The following is a 22964-nucleotide window of genomic DNA, read 5'->3' on the forward strand; positions in this document are numbered from 1 at the left end:
CCTGCCGTTGCAGATCCTTGATTTATTTCCCAAAGCATCTGCTTTAGTGTGAACTATTAGCTGTAGACTACCCTCTTGTGGCAGCGCATTACAACTATGGTCAAAATACTGAGGTGTGCATATTACACAGGATATTAAAGATGCAGGAGTTAAGACTTATATAACTAGCTTTCTGTCATATTTGCTGAAACTGACCCTATGTTCCAGTAGAACAACATAAAGTAGGTAATTAAAAAAAAATCTGACTGTTCTGGCACCACCTACAGCCTGTAGTGCGATTTGCAAAAATCCACCGCTCCCTGTTCAGATGCTCCAATCAGAGCCAGGGGGGGTATCTAACTGCGTGTCAATCACTGCTCATGCACACGCATTCATTCTCCCTTGTGGGGGGAGGGGCTTAGGAGACTGTTTTGGGCTTTAGCAGAAAGGGGGGAGCGACTGAGAAGTTGTTGATGTTCAAATTCTTTGGCTAAGTCCTGGATCTTCACAATCCTACCTACAGCACCTTTAAACTAAGTAAAACTATGAATATATGGAACACAATGGATGACTGCCTGCATCAGGGTTAGACAGATGGGTAAATAGAGATCAACAGAGTCTCAGTGAAACACCTGACCAAAGGCCTGCAGCTATCACCGCTCTCTGCCACACAGAACTAAAGTACAACTGATTTCATTCGGATGGTTTGAAACATTTTGAGGAGTCAGTTCATGATGCAGAGCGACCTGAGGGGACTGTGTGGACAGTACAGAGAGAGACGTGTCCTCAGTCAGAGCCCCATCCACCTAACCTGAACACAGAAACTGAACACAATGCTTAGAGCAAAACAAACCTGCTATCATAGTAGAGTATAATCAGACTACACTGCCTCTGCACATCCATCACCGTTTGGTTTGGGGCAGCCACAAAACAGGACAAATGCAGATTACAACACACAATTCGGACAGCTGAAAAAAATCATTGGTGCCCCCCCCCCCCTTGCCCTCCCTCCAGGACTTGTACACTGGTAGGACCAGGAAGCGGGCAGAGAACATCACCAAAGACACCCTGCACACACTCTCTTTAACCTCCTCCCCTCTGGCAGGCGCTACAGATCCCTGCACACAAAAACAACCAGACATAAGAACAGCTTCTTTCCCACTGCCATCACTACTCAACTGCGGATAAGTGGGGTCATCACCCACTTTGGCCACTCACCCACTTCTCCACACATTATATACTTATCATTCCAATATGCATCTTGCACAGTACTTTGCACTCTTACTTGTTGCACCTTACATCCCACTCCATGTGTACTTGTCTTGATATTATGTCTTCTTTGTATATTTGTATTTTTGTATATTATGTTGATATGTGCCTATATGTATATTACATTACATTACATGTCATTTAGCTGACGCTTTTATCCAAAGCGACTTACAATTACTACATATGTCAGAGGTCACACGCCTCTGGAGCAACTATGGGTTAAGTGTCTTAAGGGACACATTGGTTGATGTATCACAGTGGGAATTGAACCCAGCTCTCCCACACCATAGGCATGGGTCATATCCACTGCACCATCACCACCCTATTGTGGTCTCTATCGTACAGTATGTGTCTATATTCTATTTGTCTACTGAATGTTTACTACTACATGTCTATTTGATGGATGTATAGAGAGTTAACACCCACCAAAGTCAAATTCCTTGTGTATGTAAGTATACTTGGCCAATGAAACTGATTCTGATTCTATACCTCCTGGTGTTTACATGTATCGGCTGCTTTGGTATAAATGTATTGTATGGTGTTGTACTGTAGTATTTATAACACAAGGCCATTGGTAATAACCAGGTAATGACCAACCTAGGGACCACAGAGGGAAATGAGCTCATTGTCAAACATTTACACTGAGGTGCAAACTGAATAATGGCCACTGCCCATAAATAAATACATACATAAATAAATCATAATGGAGGATAAAAAAAAATCTTTTTATTTTGGGTAAATGGGTTATTAGGACTCTTTATGACAGAAATAACACTGCAAGCATCACTGTAGCATATGGAAGAGAAATGTACTGAACAATACTGATGCCTTTGGATTATCAGAGGAGGCTAATAGATATTTACTTTTATTATAAGTTTGTTCCCATTGATGTGCTCTGTTGTCTACTGTGCCTCCTGCTGACGATGATACACATTTCTGGCCATATGTTGTTGTACATTTTCTACTTCATTAATAAAAAAAAAAGAGCAGAGAGGAAAAGGAAGTGCATGAGCATCAGCTGATCCGTTTCAGCTCTACAGGAAGTCGCCTGCTAAATCCAATATGGCTGCTGTCTACGAATAGAGAAGGAGCAGTGTTGACTCGGTTTCGGTGTGTTAGCTGGTGTCGACATCATGGCCCAATGTGTTCAGTCGGTGCAGGAGTTCGTTCAGGACTCGTTCGTCCCGATGGTGGCCGTCTTATGCAGCGAGGAGGCGGAGAGAGTGACCCGCAAGAACAAGCTGGGCTTCGCGGAGCTGCTGCGGCCTTTCTGCAGATTGACGTCCGAAGGTAGGAGAGAGAGAGACACAGGGCTGTCTGTCTCTCAGCTGTCTGTCTCCCAGCTGTCTGTCAGTGAGCGAGGAAGCGTCTTTAGCTGCGGTGGGTTAGTTAGCTCCGAGCTAGCAGAGCAGGCTGGAGTGTGAGTTGACCAAGCGGGGAGGAGGTGAAGACGGACACCCGGACCTCTGAACCTCTGAGCCTCTGGCTCTGGACACACAGGCAGCTAACTAACTAGCTGTTGTGCTGTTCGGTGAATTAGTCAGGCCGTCACTCGGCTACCAGGCTCTGGTTTCAGGCTGACTCCATAGTGCCGAGCCGCCGTGTCACCGCAACAAACAGGCTGCTTTCAGGCCACGGCGGCACGGTCCGGAAGTCCCGAGGACCATGACCCTGGTGACACGATACAGTTGTTCTGTCACCATAACATAGGTTTAACCGTCGAGGTATACGTGCAGTTTAGTGTCCCAAATTCCTCATACAATGTCCTTAATTATGAACCTGCTAAACCACCTGTTTAACAGGTGTTTGGGTTAGGTTTAGGTTTAGGTTTAGGGCAACCTGTCTCAAATAAGACCCTCATAATTTGGGACACTCAGTTTTTGGAAAATAATTTGGGACACTAAACTGCACGTATACCAGCAGTCGATACCAATACCAGTGAAAGAGATTCTCGATACCACTCTAAACAGCAAACCAATAAATCCCATCCCGCATAGAACCGTGCTAGTTAAAGTTAACTGACATTATGCAGAGGTCTGCTGGAACGAGCACTTACTGTATGTTAGATAATATCAGCTATTATAGCTAACGTTAGGCTTGTGGATCAACCGAAGTACATTTCCAGGATAATTGACACAAGCCAGATGTCCCTCTCCTTGCTCTCTCTGTGTTGGCGTTCTCAAACTCTGTCTGCTTCGGCGAAATGCTGAAAATGTCAAGTTTAGAAGAAAATTTGGATGGTGCAACAAGACAGGCCTGCTTGGTTCTTTCGGGGGAATGATTGTAAAGATATACAAAGAATATGTTTACGGCATTTCCTGTCTAACTGGGAAGTTTTGGGAGCGATCGGTGGGATTGCTGTGGACGAAGTACACACGGAGATACACTGGGAAGAGCTAATGAGGTTTAACCATGTATCCAGCTAATTTAAATAGCTCACCTTACTGTATTGTGTCAACAGTTAACTTCATTTGATATTGTATGTGGCGTTTTCCTTTGCGGGGTGCAAATGTTCCACCAAAACAAGTTCCTTCCAGAGACTATTTAGCAGAGCCACCGTCGATGGTCCAGAGCTTAGCGCCGACCAAGACCATTGTGATTGGTTTAAAGAAATGCAAAACAACCCAGAGAGTTTGTTCTTCTATCCCAGAATGCATCTGTTGGGTAGCCAGGTTGGGTATCTCTGCAGCGCTGTGGAGATAGAGCTGGACATGAGAGACGACAGACGAGGCTCTATGTGGAAAAACAGTGGCAGAGAGAAACAGACTTACTTTAGTTTAGAGTTCCATGTAAACTCATAAAAGCCGTTGGCGGAGTAGCATTATGATAAAGCCAGAGGCTGACTGCGGTCAAGCCGTCTGTGTGCACCATGGTGTGCACAGAAAGTATGCGCTATTCACTGTTATTCCGTGCTGGTAGACATTCTTGTTCTTCGGCGTTTAGTGACAGACTAGAACACTCGTAGGCGTATGTATGTACTGCCCCGTCAGGTCTGGAAGAATTGCATCCCCCAGTGACATACGTAGGTAGGTTTTTCCTGTACCTGTGGTGCTGTCGGAAAACAAGCACCTCCACGTTTTCAGGATATTTTGGCATTGACTTAGTAACAAAGTATGGGTTTTTGTGACATACCGAGTTCTGTATGCTACTGTGTGTTGCTGGAGTTTGGACCTCTTCACACTAGAGATGTTCCGATACCGATAACAGTATCGTTATCGGCTCCGATACTGCCTAAAACGCTGGTATCGGGAAGTACTGGAGTTCACGCACGATCCGATACCATGTAAGAAAGCCCTAAAGAAAATCTACATTAAAGTAGTTCATTTATGTTCTTTTTCCGTTATAACGGATTGTCAAACTGGATAGTAACAGAAAGTTCTGTAGCGTTCATTGTTTGTGTTTGTTCATGTTTCACAAAGAGTTTAATCTGAGCCAGACTGACAACAAAGATATAGAAATCATATCACATCCATACAGGGATAGTAGTATACAGTTGTTAAAACATAATAAAATATATGACACACTGGTATCGGATCGGTACTCGGTATCGGCCAGTATGCAAGTTCAGATATCAGAATCGGTATCGGGAAACAAAAAATGGTATCGGGCCATCTCTACTTCACACTTCTCTCTGGTCTTTTCGGAGGCTTAAAACCTCTTTGCTGACAGCATAAATAAATGTCTTGTGTTCTTCTTCTCCAGGTCACATCCGGGACCCCAATAACCAGATGCAGGTTGTGAAAAACCTGCGCATCTGTGTCAACAACGTGGTAACGAGCCCCACCCCCGCGTCTGCCGCCTCCAGCCCCGCCCTGCGGCGACTGCTCAACGACGTGGTGCTGTCCTGCCAGCCACAGGAGGGCGCTGCCACCAACGTCATCACGGCAGGAGACTATGACCTCAGCTTCAGTGGTAAGGACCCCAAGCCGGAACCATCGTCAGATGACCATAAATCGGCTGATCTTAATGTTTTAACAGAACCATGTAATACAATGCCCAGTTAGGACTACGCGGTTTATTTGTCTGTTAGGACGGTCACTGTGTCAGATGAACAGGGGATTCATAGTCATGCATTCTTGCCGTGACTTAGCTGACATGATGACAGACTACACGTTGGTCCCTGACCAATCTCACAAAGTGCGTGGTGTCATCGGGAAGGAGGAGCTACGTGCAGACTGGTCTCCATTGCAGCGACTCTGAGAAGAAATGATATTAGCTCGCTTTCTGGCATGCTAGGGAACTGATTTAGCAACAGATTAACAGAAGGCCTGTTTTAGAGTGTTCTGCTAACAAGGCGGACAATGATAGGGCTGTTCTTGTTAGAATTGTTCACCGATCAGTGTCACATGAGTTTAGTTAGCAACGGTTTACACACCACTCAGCTACAGTAGTTGAGGTGAGTGATGAGCGTAGTGGCACACACACACACACACACACACACACACACACACACACACACACACACACACACACACACACACACACACACACACACACACACACACACACACACACACACACACACACACAAAAGCAGTTTACCACAAAGTCACGCAACAGACCCACACACAGACTCTGACGCTGTTCTGTTAGTGGTCACCTCAGCTGTGATGCCTTCAGGGAACGTCCTTGTGCTCACAGTGCTCTCTAGTGGACAAACTGCACCACAGCGACAGCGCTAGTAAAACAGCTCAAGCACATATCTTTGGCTTTCCATTCCTTCAATATCTTGTTACTTATCGGTAACTGCTCTCTTCCAGGGGCGCGTTTATCAATAACTGGTATTAACAACTTATTGAAAGCATTGTAACTCTGTCACAACGCTCGTCTTTCTTTACCAGCTGGACTTGTTTTCAGTGATGGCACCATGTTCACACCAGTTGGAGTTTTGCTGCGATGAAAATACAGATTAGAAAAATAGATACATGTATGGAATTGTATGACATTATGAAAATGACATGAATATATGTGAAATAGAATCGGCGTAAAGTGAAATCTGCAGACCATTACTTTTCCTTCTGGTCTCTACTGAAGGTGCACTGTAAGAGTTGATGTAACATGGTTTCCTAATGCTTCTCCTCCCTGGTGATCATCTGTAAGCTCTCACTCTGAATGGAGAGACCTTGCTAACATTAGCCCTGGCTGTCTGCTTCCACCTATCAGATCACTGTGTTAAAGCTAGCCTCCCCTGGTACAGTGCCTGGAGAGAAACACTGTTGGAAGTCAGCACCTCCCAGCACCACACAGGTATCCCAGGTACCACTGTCACTCCGGCTCATGTGTGGATAGCTGTAGTCTCTCCTGCTAGTTTCCCATCTAGCTGCTCTGTCCCTCTGCTTTCTGTCACAATGTGGTGGGTGCTTCTTGTATCAAATGATAACTGCTTATTTTTGACCTCGGGGGGCCAGATGTATAAACCACGTGTGCACACAAAAAGCGTGCGCACACCGTTTCCCACACCTAAAGTGGTATTTCTAAAGGAAGGATGTGTCGCCTGGCGCAGACTTCAGAGCAGCTGCACACCGTTTACCACAGCCAGCTGCAGGGGAAATGATCAGGAGGAGATTCAATATCTTATTTTGTTTTGACATTTGAGCCATCATTTCCACCGGGTGCATGATATCTTAATTTGATCTTGAATTGTGTTTCAATATAAGTTCTATAGAGTAATCATTGACCCTCTCTCAGCTGTTTTATTTATAATATATATTGTGTATGTGTGTGTGATGAATGGATGGTACAGACACTATACACAGCCTGGATATAATATAATATATAACGAGTGCTGGAGTATCGATACGCAAACTGATGTTTCAGGGCTTTTCTATAGCATAGCCACCTGTGGGAATGAGGCACGTGTGACTCACATTTATAACACAGAACCAGGAAAATTACAGCTGTGCATATTCTGGTCTGCAGAGTTTTATGCATCTGGCCCCTCAACCTACTTTCCCTAGTGTTTCCTCTACTCATCACCTGACTGTACCGAGTCCTATAGCTGTAGTTCCCGATATTGAGTACATATCCACAGGTGTCTAATAAAACGTTTGCGTATGGTTTCGGTGTCTGTGCGGCGCTGAGCATGACGCGATGGTGGTTCACCTGATCCCTGACGGGCTGGGTATCCCCAATGATTTCTAGATGGATTTGATTCCAATTCCCAAGGTCCCGATTCCATTACATTTCCGATTGGATATCAGTTAGGTTTTTTCTTGAATATAAAAGATTCTCCGAGAACTTCTGCTGTAAATTGTACAAGCAAGAAGCAACCCTCAGATATTTATATAATGCAGCAGGTTAATGTTTACATTAAGAACTGAGTCCCAAAAAGTTAGTTTAAAGGACTTTTTACTGACCAGGACTAACATGACCAGCATTAACAGACTACAGCAATCATCAACACGCCAGAGAGCCGAGAGACCATTACACAACTGTACAGCTACACCATGGGATGCCCACGTACGTTTCCATGGTGAACAGATCCATTTCTGGATTTTGCTAATCGATATCAGATCACTCAAACAAAGATCCATTTTAACTGGAGAGTTGATTATTATTTTAAACAATTTTATAGCCCTGACAGCAGCTTCAGACCAAAAAGTGATTGAGGTGTTTGCAGATCCTGTAGGATCGGAGAGGAGACTTCCAGAGCTGCGATGAAGATCATTCATCTCTACTGAGAACTTGTGCTTTTGCTGCGGAAGCCCTGTGAAGCAGGCAGTTCAAACCAAGCATTGGTGCAGTTAGTATGGGTGTCACTCCCTTCTCTAAGCTCTGTCTCTCTGCAGCTCTTTACAGATCAGGAAGGACAGGGACAGGACTGTGAATACGTTTGAAGTGCTCATATTATGCTTTTTGGCTTTTTCCCTTTTCCTTTATTGTGTTATATATCTTTTTTGTGCACGTTATAGGTTTACAAAGTGAACAATCCCAAAGTCCACCCCAAAGGGCCTTACCATCGCCAACAGAAAACACAAACTGCTCCAAACAGCTCTGTTGTAGTCCAGCCTTTACTTCCGTGACGAACGTGCGTCACTTTGTAACACATTATAATACTATAATACTATAATAGTTATAATGCTCGCCTAGCTGCTGGCGTGGTACGCCCTTCTGACTGGCTAGTAGTCCTTACCTAGCTACTGCGCATGTGCGACTCCCAACAAAGATGGGACAGAAGTGCGATGCCTCACTCTGTAGCTAAAAAGAAAAAAGCTAAAAGAGGAGCTGCAGCAATGTGCAGTACAACAAAAATATGGTGTTTTTTTGAAAATTAAACCACGTAAACCTATTCTGATATAACCTCTAAATACAATTATGAACCTGAAAATGAGCATAACATGAGCACTTTAAGAAGTCGGTCCTGTTCAGAGAGGACAGCTATGTTGGGTCAAAAGGCTCACTGAAGGGGAGACGTTACCATGCTGAACCAGTGTCACTGATTATAACTGATAACGCAAGTAAACATATTGTTAATGATGTATGATTCTGTTAATGCAATTGTGGTTATATAGCCCCCCCCCCCCCCATCTAGAGTAGGGATGGATGGATGGATGGATGGATGATGTAGAGTAGAAGCATAGTAAGATGGTAGATAGAGGACAGCGAATGAATGACACTGGGGTTGATGGCCGGCAACCTGAGCGCCTGTGTCTTTGTGATGTCATTAATGATGCTGTAGCCAAGATGGTGACCACGTGACGACCTCTGGGAAATCAAAAGTTTAAAACAGGAAACCCTGCCGTAGGACACAAAAGCTGTGTTGGAAACCGTTTTCCTCATTCATTCATTCATTCATTCATTCACTCACTAGTCCCTTTATAGTGTTTACTATATTGGGAACGACCGAACCAGATTTGGGACACTCTACTGAAAGTACCGTTGCGTCAGTAGATGCACCGGTTATTAGTGTGACGGAGGCATCATGTAAACAAACCCAAACAAAAATACTTCTGAAACATCCCTGAAACAAAGCCAGCACTCAGGAGAATACTAAAAGGTTGTATATTATGTATGTTGCATGTTACATTTCCACTGTTGAGAAACGAAAGCCCGCTCCATTTTTCCTTTTCAGTTTTCACGGTGATTTCTGCTTCTTCTCCTCCTCCGGGAAAACTCGGCCGCATTGCATTGTGGGATACGGGAGTAACACCTAGGGTACATCGTATGTACGCTCAAATAAACAGTGCATTGTGGGTATTTTATAGTGGACTGTATTGTGAATGAAATTAACCACAGAATTCAAAACACCACTACAAAAATGGTGAACACACTTTATAGGGAACTATTTCTGTGATAGGGAACGGTTTTGAACACAGCTAATGTGTGACTGCGTGCTGGATGAAGTCCTCCGTCTCATTGTGTCCGTGTGTTTGCAGCTACCACGCCCTGGTTCGAAGCCTACAGGGAGAACTTCCTGCAGTCGATGCCCGCCTCCGACCACGAGTTTCTCAACCACTACCTCGCCTGTATCCTTCCGCCAGCGCACCAAACAAATACTGTCGTTGTACCACATGACGGCTTTGTTTCTTGAGTTAAATGACATTTGTACTTGCATCATGTGAAGTATTTCCTGTGGATGAAGGCCAGTATTGTTAGTAGCAGCAGTCCTGCTGTAGAGTGCGTGTTCCTTGACGCGCGCCCCCAGGCCTGCTGGTGGTGTCCTCCACGGAGGCCGTCCCGGTGGAGCAGTTCCTCAAGCTCTCCCAGGAGCAGCACAGGGTCCAGCACAGCGGAGAGTACACCAACCCCAAGTGGTTCATCCCCAACACGCTCAAGTACTACGTCTTACTGCACGACATGAGCGAGGGCGACGAGCAGAGGTACCGAACGCAGCGCCGCTGTGTGCATGTTGTATGTTCCTTTCTCTGTTAAAGAACCGTGACTGACTGGACTCTCTGTTTCAGCTGCTTCTTGATTTAAAGTGTTCATATTATGCTTTTTGGCTTTTTTCCTTTCCTTTATTGTATTACCGCTATATATCTTTTTTTTTGTGCAAGTTATAGGTTTACAAAGTGAAAAAGCCCAAAGTCCTCCCCAAAGGCACTTACCATCTCCAACAGAAAACACTGTTCACAAACTGCTCCAAACAGCTCTGTTGTAGTCCAGCCTTTACTTCAGAGACAAACGTGCGTCACTTTGTAACACACGTTATAATGCTCGCCTAGCTGCTGGTGTAGCACGCCCTCATACTCTGCTTCTGACTGGCTAGTAGTCCTTACCTAGGTACTGTCAGGGCACGCCCTCATACTCTGCTTCTGACTGGCTAGTAGTCCTTACCTAGCTACTGAGCATGTGCGACTCCCAACAAAGATGGAACAGAAGTGAGATGTCTCACTCTGTAGCTAAAACAGAGAGCTCAACACACAGGGTGAAAAGAGGAGCTGCAGCAATGTGCAGTACAACAAAAATATGGTGTTTTTTGAAAATTAAACCATGTAAACCTATTCTGATGTAACCTCTAAATACAATTATGAACCTGAAAATGAGCATAACATGAGCACTTTAAAATGAGTCGATAAGAAAAGAAGCAGTGTCGGGGCGGCCTCTAGCTCACCTAGTAAGAGCGTTCATGTTGCTCCATGCAGCTCCATGTTGGCTGAGTCCTGCAGTGGCCCAGGTTCGTATCCGACCTGCGGCCCTTTGCTGCGTGTCATCCCCTATCTCTCTCTCCCCCTTTCATGTCTATCCACTGTCACTATAATAAAGGGAAAAGCCCTCAAAAAATAATCTTAAAAAAAAGAAAAGAAGCAGTGTTAAAGATGAGTCGACAATGTTTAATGGTTTAAAAAAAGAAGAACTAGGGTGGATGAAAAAAGGCTAATGTTGTGGTCTTGGTTGGTTTCTCGTCCTCCTCCAGGGCCGACTCGGTGTATGAGGACATGAAACAGAGGTACGGTCATCAGGGCTGCTATCTGTTGAAACTGAACTCTCGTACGTCCTCGGCAGAAGAAGACGAACAGATTCCAGACCCCTGGAGTCAGTACCTGCACAGGAACACTCTGCAGAACCAGGTAGGCCGTCCCTGCGTCTCCCTGCTACATGCAGAGGCTGACACGAGTCCGCTGTGTTGTGTGTTAACATGGTGACCCTGCCTGCAGGATGTGCTGGACGAAGGAGCTGCAGCTGGGAGCGCTGCTGCTGCAGAGAACAACATCAGTGCAGCTGAGGGGGACGGCCAGCACCTAACAGAGAAAGGTCCGTCACTTCTGACTCTGGCTTCTCTGCTTCACGCTTCTGAGCTGACTGAAACGTTAAGGGGAAGTTATTTAAAGCTGCAGTGGGTAGAAAGCAAAAACAATGGCAGAACTGGAAGCAGAGTGAGACCTCTTCCTCTCCCCTCTCTGTCTTCATGTGTAGAACGGCAAATAGGAACTATCTCTCTCTGAAATGACCTATGATTGGCCAAAGTTTCCCGTCTAGATTTTCCGAAGCCTGAAAAGGACTGGAGGTGAAGAAGTCTAGTTTTCTCTCTTGAATTACAATATACTGAAAGATTATAGTGGAACTTTTGCCCAACAATGATAAAAATCAAGTACCTACTGCAGCTTTAAGCAGAGCTTTATGCACCCACACACGCATGCACGCACGCACGCACGCACGCACGCACACACTCTGAGTCAAACAGTGTTGTTTCTCTGTATCTGTGAGCTTAGCTTCTTCCCTGTCTCCTGGCAGACGGCGCGTCCACCAGCCTGGACAGCCATCCTCTGCAGCTGGACCCAGCCAGCAGCTCGGGGAGCCTGCACGCCCTCACCGCTGCTAACGCTGAGCTGAAGAAAGGCTCCAGAGAGCCAGAGGGCCCAGCAGGGGGCCACGGCGCCTGTCTCACCCTGAATGACCACGACCACATCAGACAGTTCATCCAGGAGTTCACCTTCAGAGGCCTGCTGCCACACGTAGAGAAGAACATCCGACAGCTCAACGACCAGGTGCAACTCTTAACCCCCCCCCCCCCGTCTGTGCTGAGGTGTTTCTGTTATTTAGTCTACCCTCAGAAATGGGGTGAACAAAATAATAGAAACAGCTGTGAGCGTGGCCCAATCGAGTTCAACAGCAGCGCACACGGCAGCCTCCACAACGAGCATTCAGTTGAAGGAGGATTTATTGCGGCACCGCGTTAGTGTTCGCTGCTGTACCGGACAAACTGTGTAATAACTTCAGGAAATATGCAAAGTACATTTGAACAGTTTTTGCCTTTTCATATTTTCAGTTGCTTCTGTTTCTTTGTCTGTTTATTAGTAGTATATTTTAAAAACTACTTTTAAAACATTGAATTTCAAATGAAAGTTTGGCCCAAAAATGTGGCCATTATGTAGCACTTCTTGAACCCTGAGGTTGAGTAACCGCGCGGACAGTGGCCTTTTATGGCGGCATTATTGTAGCAATGTTATTTACAACTGTACGTGGAGAGTTGTGAAACTGTACCTGGAGCCGTACGTGCGTACTCCGATTAGTGCAAGTGGAAAAGAATGTGAACGCGTTGAATGTACGAACGGCTTTTTATGAACGAGTTCCGCCTCACAAGTCTCTCTACGCCAGAGTTTTGCTCCACATAGGAGAGCGACGGCAGGGTGCAATGGACACGAATGTACGATTTCCAGATTCCACAGCTCTCCACGCACAGTGCTCCAGTAATAGCCTGTAGAGTGTGAGAGCAGCACTGAGTGAGCTCCCCTGCCTCTCTGTCCACAGCTGGTCTCCAGGAAAGGGCTGAGTCGCTCTCTGTTCACGGCCACCAAGAAGTGGTTTGGCGGAGGGAAGGTTCCGGAGAAGAGCATCAGTGAGCCAAAGAGCACCTGTGGCCTTCTGTAAGCATCACACTTCATCTGAGACTGCGTGTGTTTTCCACACCGTGAACACTGTACACACTGCTGGCTGATCTTTCCCGTCTGTGATGGCAGATATCCCCCAGAAGCACCGGAGCTGCAGATCAGGAAGATGGCCGACCTGTGCTTCCTGGTCCAGCACTACGAGCTGGCCTACAGCTGTTACCACACTGCCAAGAAGGACTTCCTGTCAGACCAGGCCATGCTGTATGCTGCAGGAGCACTGGTGAGAACACACACCTCACACACACACACACACACACACACACACACACACACACCTTTCTGTCTGTCCTTATGAGGACCATGTGTTAGCAGGCCTCTCTAACAGACAGTTGATCTGCAGATGGAAGAAGCCTGTAGTTGTCAGAGAGTAGGGACCAGTGGGACACCACTGTGTCAGAACTTTGTCTAATTTTCTAACTTTGGCACACAAATGTTGCAGTTGACCAACAGTAAACTTTGTAAAATAGTACAGTAAAAATAACGGTGGTAACCTTTTGAGGTATTGAAGAAGAATCCAAAATAGAGGATGCTGTCACACTAGCTGTGTCAGCACATCCCATGTGATAGAAGAAGCCTGCTCTGCTGGAGGATTGAGTGCTCCGCAGCCCAGATGCGGCATGCTCTGCAGTCATGGGATAGCCTGGGTTTGAGTTTGTTAGCTTATAGTGTAGTTAGCACAGAGAGCGCAGTAGTCACCACGTTTTGCACAAAAGAATGAGTCTCTTCCAGGTTTGAATATGCACTTGTGTATCTCCTGGTCAGCAGCTGCAGTCGCTCCCTGCACAATACACAGCCAGCACAACTACACGTGGAAGGCAGAAGCACATCGACATGACGCCTTGCTGCAGCGCAACAGCAGCACCACAGTGCAACAGAGTGGTGCTTCAGTTTAACAGCGTTATATAACATTAGATAACTACTGCTCTGTAAAAACCTGCGAGTGGACTGAATCATGACGTCTTTCTTCATTCCTCCAGCTGTCCTCATGTTGTGTCCCTTCATCTTGTGTAGGAAATGGCTGCAGTGTCGGCCTTCCTGCAGCCTGGAGCTCCCAGACCGTATCCAGCACACTACATGGACACCGCCATCCAGACGTACAGAGATGTCTGCAAGTATGACCTCATTACACCAAGTCTCTCTGTCTACTGGTTCAGTGTAAGGTTAGGGTTAGGCTAACAGGCTGCTGTGCTAATGCAGTGGCACTTAAGGGCTCACCATTGTGAATCTGTCTCTGTGCGCCCTAATGAAAGTTTAATATGTCGTATTTGCATTATTTTTGGAGTGTAAATCCCTTTTAGTCTTCTCCTGATTGGTTACCCAGGACCACATTGACTGGGCAGCAGGTTTCCCTGGCTCAGCTACAGTTTGACTTCCTAGATCCCATCTGAGAATCTGCCAATGTTAAAACTGTTACTGAAGGAATGGAATAGAAACACATATAGCTGTCTCCAGGCTGTACCTGATCAGGTCGCCCTTGCAAGACCGCCCCCCCTTCCCCCGGCATTCCCCAGCGTTGGATGACAGAATGTGCATTACATTAGGCACATGATTGGCTCTACTGCGCCACAGCTACCAGAGTCTCTTTTAGTTGAGCGTATGTGTTGGTATGTTCTCTGCCCTCTACAGGAACATGGTGCTGGCTGAGCGCTGTGCATTACTCAGTGCTGAGATCCTAAAGAGTCAGGGCAAATACTCGGAGGCTGCTACGCTTCTCATCAAGATGACCAGCGAGGTAAGCAAATGCTGCACACTGCACTCCACTTTGCTCCAGTACTCTCATGTGCACAGGCAACAACTGACACATGTACTGTTTCATTGAAATGTCTTACTAATAAATAGTTCACTTTTCACTAGAGATGCACCAATAGACCGGCCGGTGACCGGAATTGGCCGGTTTTCGCGTGCTCGGCCATGACCGGCGACCGGCAGGTCAGTCTTGACATATGCCGATTTTATGCCGGTCAACGCTCCAATTAACTGACAACATAAGTTATATAGGTTACAGTTCTCAAGGACGCACGCACACACGGACGCGACAGCACAATCTCTTTTTCCTTTCTCTCAACTTTTTCGCCGTGTGTCGCGTGTACCCGCTCGCGGTGGTCAGCGCATGTCCGCGCTATTCTCGCACATGTAGGGAACCCTCGTGAATTAACCTGCAACATGTCAGTCAGCTGTTTGGAAATTCTTCAGCGTGTGTGCAGAAAATAACACGTTTGCAATATGCAACACCTGCAAGGACAAAGTAGGGCGTGGAGGGCACCAAAAACCAAAATCACATTTTTTTTTTTGTTGGATATTGGATGTGAAAAGAAGGAAATGGTTCTAACGTTGCACTTTAGATGTGTGTGAATTTCCCACACCAGGAGTCATTTCTATAGTTGTATTTTATAGTGATCCATTATCTGTTCAAAAAGTGTTCTATGGTCTGTGCAAAATGTAAAATATTCTATTAAAGAAAAGATAGAAAATAAATATTTGTGTGTGCTGTAAAGTGGTTAGAAAAAATGAAATCGGCTGGCCTAACTCAAAGAAAATCGGAATCGGCCTAGAAAGTTGTAATCGGTGCATCTCTACTTTTCACTATACAGTTCAATATGTAGCACAGTGGCGTTATGCTTTCACGTAGTGGACACAAATGATCCCAAAATGCAATGTACAAAGTTGTGTAAAATCAATGGCCGCCATCCAAGACATAAATCCCATCATGCATTGCAAGACAGATGAGAGTAATGACCTGAGTATGGTGAATCCAGAGGCCTGAGTATCTCCATATGTTACCTTTTCATTCAATAACATTAGGATTATGGAGTAAAATTGCATTGGATTCATTCAGCTTGGACCTTTTTTTTTGTGCAGGACTCTGACCTGCGCAGTGCTCTGCTGCTGGAACAGGCTGCCCACTGCTTTATTAATATGCGGAACCCTATGGTGCGCAAGTTTGCCTTCCATATGATCCTGGCTGGTCATCGTTTCAGCAAAGCGGGACAGGTGAGCCTTTGGACCGTCACTGATCTGCTGAATGTGTGAATCTATACCATGCTATCCCAGGTCTGTTTGTGTTAGCTTTATATTGTTACGTTTATTGATTCAACCCTGAGTTCCTGAGTCAATCACCATGCTCACCGCACTCCCCAGGAGTAAAGGAGTTTCCTGTTTTTATGATCTCGCTGACATTATTGATGAGGTTATGGGAAAAACCAAGAACTATCATGGGACAGTTTTGGGGATTTTGGGATTTACTGTTAGTGTTAGATGCAATACGTGAGAGGAATCCTGGACACGATGAACAGCACAGGTCCAGCTTCTTTTAGCTGAAAGCTCACAGAGACAAAATATGGAGTGAGTTCAGTCATCCGTTATTAACCTGACCAATGGGGTATCATAACAAGACTTTTCTTGTCCTGTCTCCTCCTGTGCTGCTGTGTCTCCGTATCTTCTGCTCCTGGCTGATGCATCCTGTCCCTGGGCCTGTCTCCGCATCTTCTGCCCCTGGCTGATGCGTCCTGTCCCTGGGCCTGTCTCCGCATCTTCCGCCCCTGGCTGATGTGTCCTGTCCCTGGGCCTGTCTCCGTATATTCTGCTCCTGGCTGATGCGTCCTGTCCCCGGGTCTGTCCTCTGTCTCTGCATGCAGAGGAGGCACGCGCTGCGCTGCTACTGCCAGGCCATGCAGGTTTACAAGGAGCGGGGCTGGTCCCTGGCAGAGGACCACATCAACTTCACCATCGGCCGGCAGTCCTTCACCCTGTCCCAGCCGGAGAACGCGGTGACAGCCTTCAGACACATCCTGACCAATGACAGCAGGCAGACGGCCACGCAGCAGGGCGCCTTCCTCCGAGAGTATCTCTACGTTTATAAGGTAACCGCGTCTACTTTGTGTCAGTAACATTCTCAGAACTCTTCTGCTTCACATCTACGCCTCCTCCAGCTCACTGTGTGTGTGTGTGTGTGTGTGTTTTTTGTGTCTGTGTGTGTTTTCAGAGTGTGATGGGGGGGGACGCAGACAGCCTCCCAGAGCTGCCTCTGCCTTGCATCCACAGCTCAGCCACCAGGGTCTACTTCGGACATGAACGCCGCCTTGCAGAAGGTAACGCAGCGATCAGTCATCTGTGATCTCTTCCCAGCTCGACTCCATCCAAAGAAGAGAGCGCCGATTAGATCATATCAACCTCCACCATTTGCCTCACGTACATACTCCCAGTTCAAAGAGTCCCGGCCTGAAGGGTGAATCTGTCTGACATGTGTTGCTCTCTAAGACGCTCACATTGACACATCTGTCTCCACTGTTCTCTGTCACAGTGAGAACACAAGCTCTCCTACTCTCTCTGGGCAGAAACGTGTTTTTTAGTAAAGGGTATTAATTCAGCTCTGCATGCAGAGCTTGGCGCTTTTCTCTGCACCTGGAGGAGACTTTTATAGAACTCTGCATGCAGGGTTTCAATAGGACCTTTGTCCCAGTTAGTCCAATCTTGTTGACCTCACTGACATGCAATCGCAATGTGTTCCATGATTGATTTATTGATCTCTTGATGGCAAAGAAAGCCCTTTTTGCTTTGTCCGTGAGTTAATTCACAGCCAAGTTAAAGGTGCTGTAGGTCGGATTGCGAAGATCCAGGACTTAGCCAAAAAATTTGAACATCGACAACTTCTCAGTCCCTCCCCCCTTTTCTGCTAAAGCCCAAAACGGTCTCCTAAGCCCCTCCCCCCACAAGGGAGAATGAATGCGTGTGCATGAGCAGTGATTGACACGCAGTTAGACACCCCCCCCCCCCAGCCCTGATTGGTGCATCTGAACAGGGAGCTGTGGATTTTTGTAAATCGCACTACAGGCTGTAGGTGGTGCCAGAGGAGCCAGAATTGTTTTTAATTGCCTGCTTCGTGTAGTTCTACTGGAACATAGGGTCAGTTTCAGCAAATATGACAGAAAGTTAGTTTTATAAGCCTTACCTACTGCACCTTTTAAATGACCTGTGTTTTAGTCCTAAATGTGTATAATGATTTGTCAGCAAGGTTGGTTTCTAATTGTAAAAGTGGCTGCAACAACCACATTTCCCCGCCGGAGATCAATAACGGTTTATCTTACCTTATAATGGGCAGGTGCCGATTTATTAAAAAGTTTTATTGGTTCATCCATCCATCCGTTTTCTGCCATCTGCTCATCTGGTCCAGGTGGCATTACTGTAATAAATTCCATCATCAGAAGTTGTTGCTACACATAATGCTATCCCTTTGCTATACTTTATATAGAAATGTGATAGGATAATAATATCAGGCCCACACTGTTGGCCAGTGTTAAACTTCTTGCACTCTGTGGTATTAAAAGGTCTCAAGTGTTAAATGTAGTGTGGTGAAGTGTGCAGACAGCCTGTAATGTGGTACAGTTTATATACCATGCAATGCCAGCGACGCCTGACCAAGATAACCTTATTTATGAGCTACTGAGGGGCCTTTGAGCAAAGGGTCTCTCTAACTCGTGCACGTGTAAGCGTGACAGAGGGAAAATCAAGATATTGAGCCACTAATGCTCCGTTGTTGATTGTAATGAGCTGGTGTGTGCAGGGGAGAAGCAGGCAGCCACCCACGTGTCCCTGGACCAGGAGTATGACCAGGATACGGCAGCCATGTGGGGCCACCTAGAGGAGCAGCTTGTGGCCGCCGCCAACAGGGGGACTGTCCCAGCAAACTTCCAGCCCACCCAGTGCTGCCTGAACAGCCAGACAGACAACCTGCGCCACCCACTGGCTGTGGCCGAGGGTAAGAGGTGGAACTACTGCTGAGTAGGGATGCACAGAATCCAGATTTTTGGGGTTTGGCCGAATACCGAATCCACTGGTTAAGATTCTGCCAAATCCGAAACCGAATACCGAATCCTACTCCCATCCTCAGTCCATTAACACAGTAAACTCATTCATGAAGTAAATAATGTCCAAAGCCGTGTATTTTTCATTATTTTTTTTTTTTTTTGTGTTTTAATTGTAAAAAAAAAAAAAGAATGGTAATGGTCGTCTGGTTAACACAAGTTTTTAGCCGTGACTGTCCTTCCTTTACCGTACCTGAAGTTGCTGCATTTTGGCTGCTGTCTGTAGATTCCTTCATGCACAACTCGTATTCTTTCGGAAGTTGCATACGCATATGTTTTAACAGCGGCGATGTTGTGTATTGTTTAGTGTCCTTGCCACCACGAGACAAATCAGCATTGCAAATTGAACATGTAGCTGGACTTGAATGGCCTTCTTTTGACTGAAAGTACTGTCAAACAGCACGTTTTCTGCTCACGAGTTCCATTTTCACTTTCTCACAGCCTACTGCATTGAACGCTCCACCTACGTAAACACCTTCCCTTAATCAACGGCGGCGTCATTACGTCGACCAGTGTGGCGCGCGTAGTGCAAGCGTAGGGTTCGGTGGAAAAAAATTTGAAGGTTCGGCAGAAACCGAACCCTGTCAAAAAGCCCAATATTCGGCCGAAGCCGAATCCTGGATTCGGTGCATCCCTGCTGCTGAGTGCTACTCTGCACCATCAGCACACTAACCAATCTCAACTGTCTGCTGCGCCTCTCTGTCTCCGCAGAGCCAATCATCGTGGAGGTGACGTTCAGGAACCCTCTGAAGGTGCCTCTGGCTCTGTCCAACCTGTCTCTCCTCTGGAGGTTCAGTGCCGACGGCGCGTCTCCGTCGCAGGACAGGACCACGGATTGGTCGGCAGCGGAGGTCATCACCAACGAGGAGACGGTGTCTGTCGGGGTGGGGACCTGGCCACTGTGATGATCAGATGCTTTAAAAAAACAAAAGTTTCAATGGTCCCTTCAATATCTGTTTCCTGTTGCAGATGGCACAGAGAGACGACGTGGTCGCCACTGAGATCATCGTGGAGTTTCTCCTGGGACCAGAGGAGACCAAGACGGTGAGGCTCCAGCTGTTTGTGTCTGCAGAGACTGTGTGCAGTTATCTGCATTGTGTTATTAGGAGTTGTCTTATAGATTGATTAGTGGAGTTGCAGTTGCTCCTTTATGTCCTAATGCGCTGTTCACTCAAACTGTCTGAGCATGTCTGACTTGCAGATTTCCATGCAGCAGGTTAGTACTCAGATTTCACCCTGACCTTATTTTGGAAGCGTAGTTTTAAACATCCACTCAGGTGGACGGCATATGTTTGAGTTTTCAAATGAAAAAAAAATTATACTTTTTGTGAAAATTATACTATATATATATATTTAATGATGTGAAACTAATACACACATTTTAACATCTTCTGATGGGTTTTGCTCCCCTGTCCTGTAGGCCTTTCTGTCACACATTACACAACATATAGTGACTCCCATCTGCACAAAATATTTTTTCTATTACAAAAGCTGCAAGTTACATTCTACTATCATAAGATTTACAGCCACACAAGTTAGAGCAGACAAAGTAGTTTCAAGAACCACAGAGCTGCAGTAACAGTGTGAACTGTTGAAATACAGCCAGCGATGCATGATGTCAAACTAATGTAATAACTAATTTCCTCCCAATATAAAGTCAATACTTGGAAATGTTAACAATTATATTACTCCTAAGATGTTACCAATTTTATTTACCTGCAAGGGTCTTGTACTGTAGAATATTGGCGAGATATTCCTGAGTCTTATTGAATTAACCCTAGATTTGCTCTAACTATAACCAGAGACTTTCGCAGATCTTGGGTTACCATCTAGACACGGCTGAGTTTCTGACCGTCCGTCGGCCACCTTTTTGTTTTGAGAGATGTGTTGCACTTATGACGGCTGGCCAGTAGGTGGCAGCGTTTTGGCGACTGGCGTGCAGCTCAAGCATCAAAACCCAGGGGCGTCGGACTGGTGGGAAAAAGGGTACTAAGTACCCAGGGCCCTCGTGTGAGGAGGGCCCAAAAAGATGCTAGAATGAATAGCTGTGGATGCGGAAAGGGGCCCATAGAAAATTCCTTTCTACAGGGCCCTGTAGAGTTTTGTGCTACTCCCCTGTCAAAACCCATCCATATTCATGGAAGTAGCTTTACATAATTGTCCACTGCGTGTGACCACTGTGTGTGAAAGGCTTGTGAGACTTACTTTTTTATATGCCTTTCAGTTTTAGGACCAGGGAGTGTGTGTGTGTGTGTGTGTGTGTGTGTGTGTGTGTGTGTGTGTGTGTGTGTGTGTGTGTGTGTGTGCATGCTCGCTCACATTAATTATATTAACGTTAATAAATGCATAAAGATCATTAAAATTGACAAAAAAAAATAATCTTTTATCCCATCACATAATGAAGTGGACTGTTCCTGGACAAACATGTAGGTTTGTTGTTCTGCTAACAGTCCTTTGACCTTTGACCCCAGGCTCGACTCCGGCTGCTGCCACACGCCACTGGCCAGCTGCACATTGTGGGTGTGGTGTATGACCTGGCTGCAGCGTCCTCTGGAGAGACGGCTCCCAGCACTGAAGGTCAGGCGCACATTCGTCCCTTCCTGTTGGCTGCTTTACTCTCAAGCTGGCAGGAGATACCATACATCATACATCACGAGTCATGTGTCCTTCACTCGTAGCTTTGCTTCCTAAATGTTCGCGTTGTCCTAAACTCGCGTTGTCTTGCTTCCTGCTGTTTCTTTCAACTCTCTTTCGTTTGTGTCGGGTTAAAAAATGTTTTAGAGAAGCCCGAGTTGAAAAGAAGGGCACTAACTCACAGTGTGGACGTCCTCCTGTCTCCAGGCCAGCAGATGCTGGATCTCATGGTGGTTCGTGGCAGACAGGACCTGAAGATCCGGGGCCCACGACTCAACCAGACCAAAGAGGACAAGATGTTGATTCGACATGGCTTAGACCTGCGTCTGGATCCCATCATAACTCCACCCATGCCCCTGATGGAGGTACCACTGAACACCACTGTAGAGACCCAGTCTGAACCCAGTCTGGTTCTGACTCATATTTTCCTACCGAATACAACTGTACCCACTTATGGCGTTTTTCCATTACATGGTACCTACTCTACTCGCCTTTTTTGGTTTTCCATTATGAAAAAAAAGTCCCTGGTACCTGCTAACAGGTACTTTTTTAGTCTCACCTTTGTCGAGGTTCCAAGCGAGCTGAGGCAATACCAAAAGGTGACGTGAAAACCTGCAGACTGCTGATTGGTCGGAGAGAATCGTCACTAATCACTGTGTCATCACAAGGGGGTAAGCTTCAGAACTCGAACCTCCTATGGCGCCATTTTGATGCTACCAAACGATCACCCGACGTTAGCATTCCATTGACTCCCATTCATTTTGACGTCACTTTGACAGCGAATAACTTTACATCTGAAGCGTTTAAAGACTCTATTTGTCCATTGTTTATTTCTAAAGAAACACGACAATGTATAAAAGGCTCCATTACCTTGTATGTCACGTTATGGCTCCGTAGCAGACGTTTTTATAAAAATAGGCTAACGATTGTGTCATAACCACGTGACTTACTGTCGCATAGTAGAGGAATCACCGTATAGTACAGGAGAAGCTCGCAGGCAGTTTTGACTTACGTTAGCTGTTTAAGTGTAATTACTAATGTTAACTATCATTTTAGTGATCAATAATTAGCCTGTGCCTATGTTATCTCCTTACATATACCTACTCTCTCCGTCTCTGCAAGATTGGGAATGATTGAGATTTCTCTTGGCACAGCTACCAGAAGACTTATAACTTTCAGACAGGTTGCTCACGTCACATTTACGTCGTCTCTCTCAGTTGGAGGCTGCTCAGTAACGCTCGGCGCTCACCGGAAAAGTGCTTCTAATATCCTTCACTGGTCTCCGTCCAGAGCAACGGGATCTGTTGGTCCATTAGATATACTGTCTATGCGTCATCATTGCTAGCGACAGACAGGGGTGTAGTGAACAAACCCGCCCTTTTTAAATAGT

General features: G+C 46.1%; 1 protein-coding gene across 4 annotated transcripts in view; it reads left to right on the plus strand.

Moving 5' to 3' along the window:
- Positions 1-2266: 2266 nt before the first annotated feature.
- Positions 2267-22964, plus strand: part of trappc8 (trafficking protein particle complex 8) — a 30738-nt gene continuing 10040 nt past the window's right edge. Inside the window, exons 1-20 of one of the 4 annotated variants that reach the window (XM_036006832.1) lie at positions 2267-2538; positions 4951-5160; positions 6412-6507; positions 9618-9713; positions 9893-10067; positions 11105-11258; positions 11346-11442; positions 11923-12176; positions 12940-13055; positions 13149-13299; positions 14091-14191; positions 14706-14811; positions 15939-16070; positions 16715-16939; positions 17062-17167; positions 18640-18834; positions 19652-19824; positions 19910-19984; positions 21412-21517; positions 21782-21939. In XM_036006832.1, the coding sequence (XP_035862725.1) occupies positions 2382-2538; positions 4951-5160; positions 6412-6507; positions 9618-9713; positions 9893-10067; positions 11105-11258; positions 11346-11442; positions 11923-12176; positions 12940-13055; positions 13149-13299; positions 14091-14191; positions 14706-14811; positions 15939-16070; positions 16715-16939; positions 17062-17167; positions 18640-18834; positions 19652-19824; positions 19910-19984; positions 21412-21517; positions 21782-21939 (2883 nt within the window). In that variant the 5' untranslated portion in view covers positions 2267-2381. The remainder of the gene's footprint in view (positions 2539-4950; positions 5161-6411; positions 6508-9617; positions 9714-9892; positions 10068-11104; positions 11259-11345; positions 11443-11922; positions 12177-12939; positions 13056-13148; positions 13300-14090; positions 14192-14705; positions 14812-15938; positions 16071-16714; positions 16940-17061; positions 17168-18639; positions 18835-19651; positions 19825-19909; positions 19985-21411; positions 21518-21781; positions 21940-22964) is intronic. The other 3 variants (XM_031311791.2, XM_031311792.2, XM_031311794.2) reach the window with 3 other exon arrangements.

This window comes from Sander lucioperca, chromosome 11 (genome assembly GCF_008315115.2).
Source record: "Sander lucioperca isolate FBNREF2018 chromosome 11, SLUC_FBN_1.2, whole genome shotgun sequence".
Classification (NCBI taxonomy): Eukaryota; Metazoa; Chordata; class Actinopteri; order Perciformes; family Percidae; genus Sander; species Sander lucioperca.